Consider the following 10,228-nt stretch of genomic DNA (forward strand, 5'->3'; position numbering starts at 1 on the left):
ATATAAAATTTATATTAATTATATATATATATATATATATATATCAACACCGCGTTTGGTCCATTACCACCGCAGTGATAAAAATCTGCCACCGTCACAGCCCTAACTAATGGTTTTAGTTAGATGTCAGATATATTAGCCTATGTATTTTTAAGCTATGATTCTCCCACGATTCTGAAAACAAAACAGACAACCAAACAAAATATGTAATTTACTTGAGTTTCTGATGACAATGTTTTATTAATGTTACGAGTCCATTTAAAATATGTATTAATTTAAATAATAATAATCATTAGAAATAAGTAAATGAAGACTTGTTTAGTTTTAAATCTCTTGAATTAATCATTCAGACATCAAATACATTTAACAGTCAATGTTCGCCACCTACTGGCATAATGCAACATATACGATCATTATTTGCAGCGTATCATTACTTTCAAAGACCCATTGATCGGGGCTGCCGCAACACCAGAGTCTATATCCGGACTATAAACATTTATCCCAATACTTTCATCTAGGGGTGTAAGAAAATATTGATAAACGTGAGTATCGCAATATTTTGTTTGGCGATACTGTATCGATTCTCAAAAACGGAATATCGATATTTAAAAAAAAAAAAAAAAAAAAAGTCATACAAGATTCATGGCAGTTTTTTTTTTTTTCGTTTTTGAGTTTATACCCTGACCGCTAGATAGCAGTCTTCATCTCTGAACGTAAACAGTGACAGGAAGTACTAGCATTAGGGCACGCCACTTTTAACCACTGAAGGCAAAGGGGTGAATAAGGGGTAGAGAACAATCTACCAATAATGAATGCCATTTTGCCACAGTAATCATAAGAGCTTGGTCCGTATCTGTCGTTAATGTCCCTGCTGCATGGTGGGACATTAACTACCTATTATTCCTAATAGACTGTCAATCAGAGGCAGAGCTTAAAAGAAAAACTGTGCAAATATTGAATGTGCCACTTAAAGGGATCACCCAAAAAATGAACATTCTGTCACTCGTGCAGCACAGATGCAGGAGAAATGTATTTGCACAGGATGCATTAGCAATGAACATGTTTAAAGTTGAATGCATGCAAATGTGAATGCAAAAGTTACCTCTAATACTGGGATATTAAACCTGCATTTTCTATTTCTATTGATGAGTCAGACTAGATGTATTTTAGCATGGCTTTGAAGTTTTGAAGTGACATACACTGAGAATCGAATTGCATTGTGCATTTTTTAATCACGAGGGGGTTGGTGATATTCAGCCTCATTCCTAGGCCTAATCCTCAAAAAATGCCTTCATTGTCTGTTATGTTTAACACAGTTGTTCATGAGGTACCCAGCAAGAATTGCTTCAGTTCCCACTTGTGTTTTGGAGCTCAGCAGCCCATGTCCCTATTAGGGAACGTCAGCGATTCTGCTGCGTGTTCATAGAAGAGTGTCAGTCCTGCAGGTTTAGAACCAAATGAGGGCAAGTGAATGTGTTTTGGGTGAAGTAGCCCTTTAGCATTGTGATTGAAACATTACATATTTGACTGTGATTTGTGATTGTATTGACAGAGCGAGAACAACCAGTGACTCCTAACTCCATGGCAACCTCAGCAAGAGATCTTCATCCCATAATGCTCTCCCATCCACCCCTGTGTTTTCAGAAGTCGTTTACAGCATGAACTCTTCGAGAAGGTTTCTCCACTCCGAACAAGAGCACACACCAGCACCATATCTGTGGATGAAACTCGGTAATATCACGAGGACAGCGCATCGCCATGGTTTGGATTGGTTTTAATTTCATTGGACCTATTTTGTGTCTTTTTTATTTTGCTTTTTGTTTAGTTGGAAAAGGCAGCAGGATCTGAAGTAGGTCTATGCATTTCTAACGCTGTTCACACATTGTATTTTTAGACGACTTTTTTTCAGAGGCAAAATGAAATGCTCTATTTTTTATATGAAATTACTTGAAATTTCCTATCATATCTACAGGGCTTTATGCTCAAATCCAGTTTGTGAGATTGTTAGATGACGTCTTATGCTGAAGAGTGCTCACATTGTGTACATAGTGTACCTTATGAGATGTAAAAAAAAAAAAAAAAAAAAAAATTTGATTGTACAAAACGATGAACAGACATTGCATTTGGTTGAGACACACAGAACAAAGCAGCAGTGTCTGAGTGTTGAAGAGTCTTACTTTTCTCTATCCAAGAGTAGGATCCATGAATAAAACTGCTATCATTTAGTTTCTGTAACAATGCGTTGTTTCATTCACTTCTTCCAGTCACACACTAGGCTAAAATATGGCTCATTTAAATGTCACTGCAGACTAAACTAGTCATACTGTATCATATTACACAGTTTCAATTTCATAAGACATGTCCAGTTCATAATTCACAACAAAATAAGACCATGTTTGAGAGCTTTAAGCATTTTTTGGCTATTTTCATTACAGTTGAGCACATTTACTGTAATACATGCAGATTATTATAATTTTTTTTTTTACTATAACCTACAAATTTTGTAAAATACTACTGTGAATAGATTTTATCATAAAAAATACTTATTGTTTAGGAGTGAAATGTACCACCGTTCAAAAATTTGGGGTTGGAAATATTTTTAATGTTTTTGAAATTCGCTTCTGCTCACCAAGGCTACATTTATTTGATTGAAAAAAAAAAAACGTTTTACAAATTGTAAAATGTAATTTATTCCTGCGATGTGAAGATGAATATTCAGCATCATGTCACATGATCCTTCAGAAATCATTCTAATATGCTGCTTTGCTGCGTTTCAATTTCATAAGACATGTCCAGTTCATAATTCACAACAAAATAAGACCATGTTTGAGAGCTTTAAGCATTTTTTGGCTATTTTCATTACAGTTGAGCACATTTACTGTAATACATGCACAGATTATTATAATTTTTTTTTTACTATAACCTACAAATTTTGTAAAATACTACTGTGAATAGATTTTATCATAAAAAATACTTATTGTTTAGGAGTGAAATGTACCACCGTTCAAAAATTTGGGGTTGGAAATATTTTTAATGTTTTTGAAATTCGCTTCTGCTCACCAAGGCTACATTTATTTGATTGAAAAAAAAAAACGTTTTACAAATTGTAAAATGTAATTTATTCCTGCGATGTGAAGATGAATATTCAGCATCATGTCACATGATCCTTCAGAAATCATTCTAATATGCTGCTTTGCTGCTCAAAAAACATTTCTGATTATTATCAATGTTGAAAAGTTTTTTTCTGGAATTGGTGGAAACCACAATACATTTCTTTCAGGATTATTTATTGAATAGAAAGCGGTACTAGAGGCAAAGTTGTTTTGAATGAGGAGGACTATCAAATTATATTGATTAGGGCTGCGTTTCAGTCCATGTTTTTATGCCCTTCACTCGCTAACTTCCCTCCGTCTCATTTACTGAGATGTACGTCATTGATAAAGTTGCAGGAGTGCCCACTACTGCCGGAACCCTTGCAATGGGCTGAACTGGAACATGCTTCGCCCTTGACCACTTAGAATCCGCTATGGAGTTGGTTTATTAACATTTTTTTCCTTTACAAATTAGTTTGATGCAACATTCTATATGTACTGTATATAGGTATGCTTGGGCTATTGTAAATGTTTAAAAAAAAAAAAATCTATATTATAGAGTTGTTTGAGGATCTGCGATGACGTCATAATCGTGTTGCATTGTGGTCTATGGAGCAGCCTGAAGTGTGCATATGAAGTAGACTCACTCCCTCGTTCCAGATCGAGAGGTGGGGGTCTGTCCATATAAACTCCCTCGTCCACTTCACGAAGTGGAACACACTTCAAAATGGCAGTGGGGATTCCCCCGAGGGGAAGTGCTTGGGGAAGTTCGCTAGTGCATGTCTAAAAGTGGAGGGGAACGCAACCATTGTGTGTATGTGTGAAAATTCACACAATATACAATTGTTTGCGCCCTTGAAAAATGCATCAAATTTCTCACAGACTTTAAAGGGGTCATATGATGCTGCTAAAAAGAACATTATTTTGTGTATTTGGTGTAATGAAATGTGTTTCTGCGGTTTAAAGTAAAAAAAAAAAAACACTATTTTCCACATACTGTACATTATTGTTTCTCCTCTATGCCCCGATCAGTTTTAGGTGGAGATTGCTGATCCTTTGCCATTCTAACAAGCTACACGCTTAAACCCCTTAAAATCTTACTAACCCCAAAAGGTGGTGTATGATGTGGACTTTTCTTGGTTGTTTTTGTTTGATTCAGCGCTTGATATTTCATTTGTGTCACAAGATTTCAGACAGTCGTGATGGGACATGACTTAACACTGCTAACATGGTAATTTTTGATGCACCAACAATGGAAAAAAAATGGCCAAACTATGCAGAAGGGGCTTTAAATGTTTTCACTTTCTTCCCACAAGAACGTCACACACAACTGGTCCCAGCAGGTTCAGAGCTGCGTCACATTACAAGAAGTGCTGCTCTGCTGGGAAACTCAGATGGCAGGGAGCCAGAGCCATCCACCGCTGGGTGGAGAGAAATGAAAGCTGAACTATCAGCATGACTAGCATTATAAAGAAAAAATGACACGGGACACACGATTTGGCAAAAATAATGCTACAGCTTATTATTTCTGTACCATTTCACTTATTTACAAGCAAAATGTGTATTCAGTGCTTTGTGCAGTTTGACCGCTCAACCATCAGTCCATCAGTGATTTCTCTGGTTCATGTTTAAAACGGTCACACCTGCAGAGTTGCATCAGGCATATCCATATGCAAGCGTGAGGTTTAAGCCGTGCTTCAAAAGAGAAGAGGTGGGATACCGCTGCCGAACAGCAGCCTCCACGAGGGAGGAACCCGCCACTGCACCGTACCCTGTGTCTGAGAGAAAACGACAACAACAACAACGTTCAGTCTAGACAGAAAAACGTTCACTTCTAAAATTCTGTGACCACATACTTCTACGGTAATGTGCCATTCTGGACATCCAGTTCTGAAAGTGCAGTTTCAAATCATTATTCACACTTACAGGTTTTTCCAGCAGATGGAGCCAGTCGTTGAGATGGTTAACGAGAGCAAACGCGTCAGGAATGTTGTCTCCTTCTGAGCAGAAGATCAGCATTACTGCCATAGAGATGTCCTCTGTGCAGCTGGACCAGACAGAAAACCTCCATTGGCCGGATTCACAATTATAGATTTGACAGAATTGTTTGATTTATGCCGGTTTTTACCAGTCTGTGTAAAGGGCTTTGGTCACTCCTCCTCCGGGAATGTAGAGCCGCTGCTCTGAGTCAGAGATCCCGGGAAACGCACTGATCCTCTCCATCTCCCTCCAGCCCAACTCCTCCACCCTCGGAGCCTCCTCCTTCTGCAGAGACGGGGTCAGCAGGTACCGCAGAGGTGTGCTGCGCAAACAGTAACATTTGAATACTAGTAACGTGTTGGGCAAAGTTACTTTTTAAAAGTAATGCATTAGAATATTGCGTTACTCCCTACAAAAATTACTTTTTGTCCCCTGGGCTGGGCTTGTAGATTTGTTTTTTTATAAAAAAAAAATTTAAAAAGTTTTATTTTTGGCAACTGTAAAGGCCCTTTTTACACCTAAAGTGAAATTACTAAGCCTCAGGCTGAAGGAAGTGCCTCTTCACCTCACTCCTGATTTCACCAAAAGAGAGGTGCCAGTGAATAAATGGGAAAACAAAGTAACCTGCATTACTCATTTGAAAAAGTAACTCGGATATTTAGTTGTAAATGTAAAAGTAATGCGTTACTTTACTAGTTACTTCAAAAAAGTAACTTGTGTTACTTGTAATGCATTACCCCCAACATGCTAGTAACACTAAAATATTTAAACCATTGGGTGATTTTTAGTGGACATATGAAGTTCTTCAAGTTCACATAAGTGTCCTAACAGAGGAACCACCGGTGCAAATCATCCACTTAGGTTCGAAAGTGGCACAAACCTTTTTGATTTTGATTAGTAAATAGTTTTATGCTTTAAAACATATTTACATTAAATGTATCGATTGAAAAATGTGCTACCGATTGGCATTTACACAATTTTATGTGTGGCATAAATACATGGCATTAATTTACATGCATCTTCTATCTTCTCTGTCCTCAGTGTTTGATTACCCATGAAGCTGTTGGTCGTCAATTTAAACCATTGGGTGATTTTTAGTGGACATATGAAGTTCTTCAAGTTCACATAAGTGTCCTAACTTCTCTGTCCTCAGTGTTTGATTACCCATGAAGCTGTTGGTCGTCTCTGTGATACGCGTGACTGCTGGACAGCAGCACACTCCTGAGGAACCCACTGCTCTTGATCCAAGAAACCATCAGCTTTCGGAATGATCTGACCTTTGTCTAAGAAGAGCAGTAAATAGCAAAGAGTCATGTGCAACTGAAATAAAGAAACTGTTTAAGTGGGCAACTGATATAACGGCCGACATTTGGATTTTTTTTTAATAATCATCGCAGACCGATAAGCATCAGAAGCAGCTTTTATTTTGACTGCACCAGGACTTTATATTTTTTTTAATTTCTGAGAATGCACAGGAGCTCTGGTTCTCAATTGGCATTAGCTTTTTATTTTTTGTCTAGCCATTCTGTCTAATAAATTATTCGACAAATAAATTATTAGAAATAAATGTTAAACAAATTAAGTAAATGGTATATGTATTTTTTTTTATCAAGTACATGTATTTTTCATATTGATTCATTTTCAAAATCAGATTAAAATTAATTTCAGTAAATATTATGTAAAAAAAAATTAATTGCAGCATGATAATTACTATCTTTTAATGAAATTGTCTGTTAATCGCCTTTATATCAGCCACCCGAGACAGGGGTTGTCAAACTGGGGACCAGGGACTCCTAGGGGCCACATAAATCTAGGGGCCACATAAATAATGTGTAAATTTCATTTAAACAAATAATTGGTTAAAATTGATTAAAATAATTAATAGAATTTGAAGCCATTCTGTCTAATAAATTATTCGACATAAATTATTAGAAATAAATGTTAAACAAATTAAGTAAATGGTATATGTATTTTTTTTATCAAGTACATGTATTTTTCATATTGATTCATTTTCAAAATCAGATTAAAATTAATTTCAGTAAATATTATGTAAAAAAAAATTAATTGCAGCATGATAATTACTATCTTTTAATGAAATTGTCTGTTAATCGCCTTTATATCAGCCACCCGAGACAGGGGTTGTCAAACTGGGGACCAGGGACTCCTAGGGGCCACATAAATCTAGGGGCCACATAAATAATGTGTAAATTTCATTTAAACAAATAATTGGTTAAAATTGATTAAAATAATTAATAGAATTTGATCAAATAAATTTAAATTAACAAATGTGATTTAAACAACACATCTAACAGTAAAGTACTATAGTGAGTAAAAAAACAACACCAAAAACTAAATATTTCCAAATAATATTTTACACATGCTTATATGCATTTTTCATAGTATTATTAACGGGGTCTTTATACATGAAAAAATATATATAGCTGCCTTTTAAATTTTAGGATGGGGGTCCCATGCATGAGGATGAACATATTTGGGGGTTCATGGCATCTAAAGGATTGAAAACACTGCTCTAAGATAAAAATAAATCAATTTCGGTCGACCACTACACTCTTAAATATAAAGGTGCTTCACGATGCCATAGAAGAATCTTTTTTAAAGGGATAGTTCACCCAAAAATGAAAAGTGACGTGAAGTGGGGAAAAAAAGTGACGTGACATGTGGCCAAGTATGGTGACCCATACTTGAAATTAGTGCTCTGCATTTATCCCATCCTAAGTGAACACACACCCGGAGCAGTGGGCAGCCATTTATGCTGCGGCGCCCGGGGAGCAGTTGGGGGTTCGGTGCCTTGCTCAAGGGCACCTCAGTCGTGACTCGAAGGTGGAAGAGAGCGCTGTACATTCACTCCCCCCACCTACAATCCCTGCCGGTACGAGACTCGAACCCTAACCTTTGGGTTACGAGTCAGACTCTCTAACCATTAGGCCACGACTTCCCCGTGATGTGATGTTTATCTGCTGACCCCCGGGGCATCCAAGATGTAGGTGACTTTGTTTCTTCAGTAGAACACAAACGAAGATTTTTAACTCAAACCGTTGCAGTCTGTCAGTCATATAATGGAAGTGAAAGGGAATCACGGCTCTGAGAGTCAAAAAAACAAACAAAACCAAATTAAACCCTGCGGCTCGTGCGAGAACCTGAACAGTATTTATATCGTTTTTTACCTCTGATGCACTGCAATGTCTGAACTGTCCTGAGCATGTGACGCGTCTTCTTCTTGCTTTACGGCGGATCGCAGACTTATAAGTGCATTACCGACACCTATCTCTCAAATGGACCATTGACACTCTATCTACAATCTCAATTAATGGTCAATCAATGGTCCATTTGAGAGATAGGTGGCGGTAATGCACTTATAAGTCTGCGATCCGCCGTAAAACAAGAAGAAGAAGACGCGTCACGCACCGGCTGTTGAGAACGCGCTCAGGACAGTTCAGACATTGCAGTAAATCAGATGTAAAAAACGATATAAATACTGTTCAGTTTCTCACACAGACCGATCGTTTCGTGTCTTTACACATCAATGTATCGCCACGAGCCGCAGGGTTTAATTTGGTTTTGTTTGTGTATGTTTTTTTGACTCTCAAAGCCATGATTCCCATTCACTTCCATTATATGACTGACAGACTGCAACGGTTTGAGTTAAAAATCTTCGTTTGTGTTCTACTGAAGAAAAAAAGTCAGCTACATCTTGGATGCCCCGGGGGTCAGCAGATAAACATCACATTTTAATTTTTGGGTGAACTACCCCTTTAAGGTAAGAACGAGATGGTTCTTTAAAGAACCTTTGACTGAATGGCTCTTCTATGGCCTCGCTGTGAGGACCCTTTTAAGCACCTTTATTTTTAAGCGTGTAAATGTTATACTTCTGTCAAGTGTTGACTTGTATAAATGCCCACCACTGACCTGAATGATGGGTGTCCTGATCTGCAGCACAGCCAGCTTTAAGTCCCTGTGAGAGTACACTGCACAAACACACATTCACACACCGCATCAGCGACTGGAAGTTACTTGCCAGAGCAGCTAATCTCAGAGTTACAGTGAAGCAGCAGTTACCCTCCGCGCCGGTGCTGAGCTGGGCACATGCGGCGTAGGGGCTGTTCCCAGCCATGGCAGTGAGGCAGTCTGTGTGGAAGTGCCCCACTCGGGGCATATTCAGTGTTGCGATGAGGAGATCCACGGCGAGCTGCCCCACATTCCCGACGGAGACTGCAGGCTGAACAATCAGACGCGGCTCAGTGTTTGAGAACTGCAGCATGCGCTTGTCACGATGCTGAGGCCGACAACTAACTCACTTACCATTATCAGAGTGAAGCCTTGAAAAGAGGGAGCGACGTCCCCCGACGCGATGAACATTTTTAAGACGGCTTGTGTCGGATTTACAAAGTAACTGTAGATGACTTGCAGTGGATCCGTGGAGACTTTTACTTTCAGTTTCCTGCGCTGTGGGGAAAGGACCTGCGTTACTGCGGGGCAGCCTAATGCCTGACCAGAAACAATCTAAACTACTCATTATTGATGTCTGCGTTCATCAGAAGCTAAACATGGTAGCATATTTAAAGAGAGCATTATGTTTATCAAACCTCAAGTGACCTTGATGTGGCCGTTACAAGAAGTAATTTGTGTTAGGTGTAAAAAAAAAAAGCCCTTTCGCAAGCAAATGTAACGATTTAAGATAATCATAATAATAAATTAACATGACGTTATTATTATTAAATATTGATGTACACTTTACGCTTTGTAACACTTTGTGATTTTCTGTTCAAATATATTGAAGTACACTTAGACTAAAAAATACCAATATGCTACAATAGTGATAGTACTTCTGTTAAAATAACCTTGCCAAAAACACACCAACAGAAAGCCATAAGTTTCATTAGTAACTCACTGCTAAAGCTCACACAACATGACGCTAGACTCATAATTAGTGAAGACAAATCATTTGCTTCGTCTTTTGAGTGTGATGCTGAACCTTTGGCACCCTAAAAATCATTAAAACAGCACAGAAGTAATATATTATTAGATTATATATATATATGTGTGTGTGTGTGTGTGTGTGTGTGTGTGTGTGTGTGAGAGAGAGTATATGTGTATGTGGTATGGAGATAGAATTGTTGCTTAATTCCAAATAAATA

General features: G+C 37.9%; 2 protein-coding genes across 2 annotated transcripts in view; one reads left to right on the forward strand and one right to left on the reverse strand.

Annotated features, from left to right (window-relative positions):
* Window positions 1-2,111, forward strand: part of ptpn2b (protein tyrosine phosphatase non-receptor type 2b) — a 17,459-nt gene extending 15,348 nt beyond the window's left edge. Inside the window, exon 10 of the mRNA XM_016234175.1 lies at window positions 1,553-2,111. Coding sequence (XP_016089661.1) covers window positions 1,553-1,577 — 25 coding nt within the window. The 3' untranslated portion in view covers window positions 1,578-2,111. The remainder of the gene's footprint in view (window positions 1-1,552) is intronic.
* A 2,019-nt stretch (window positions 2,112-4,130) lies between these two features.
* Window positions 4,131-9,623, reverse strand: psmg2 (proteasome (prosome, macropain) assembly chaperone 2). The gene is made up of 7 exons (XM_016234163.1): window positions 9,393-9,623; window positions 9,150-9,309; window positions 9,000-9,058; window positions 6,237-6,355; window positions 5,221-5,394; window positions 5,019-5,139; window positions 4,131-4,870 (listed from the first exon to the last, which is right to left on the reverse strand). The coding sequence occupies exons 1-7, from the start codon at window positions 9,447-9,449 to the stop codon at window positions 4,790-4,792; spliced, it is 771 nt and encodes a 256-aa protein (XP_016089649.1). The 5' UTR covers window positions 9,450-9,623; the 3' UTR covers window positions 4,131-4,789.
* Window positions 9,624-10,228: the final 605 nt, after the last annotated feature.

This window comes from Sinocyclocheilus grahami, unplaced genomic scaffold (assembly GCF_001515645.1).
Source record: "Sinocyclocheilus grahami isolate Dianchi unplaced genomic scaffold, SAMN03320097.WGS_v1.1 scaffold446.1, whole genome shotgun sequence".
Taxonomy (NCBI): domain Eukaryota; kingdom Metazoa; phylum Chordata; class Actinopteri; order Cypriniformes; family Cyprinidae; genus Sinocyclocheilus; species Sinocyclocheilus grahami.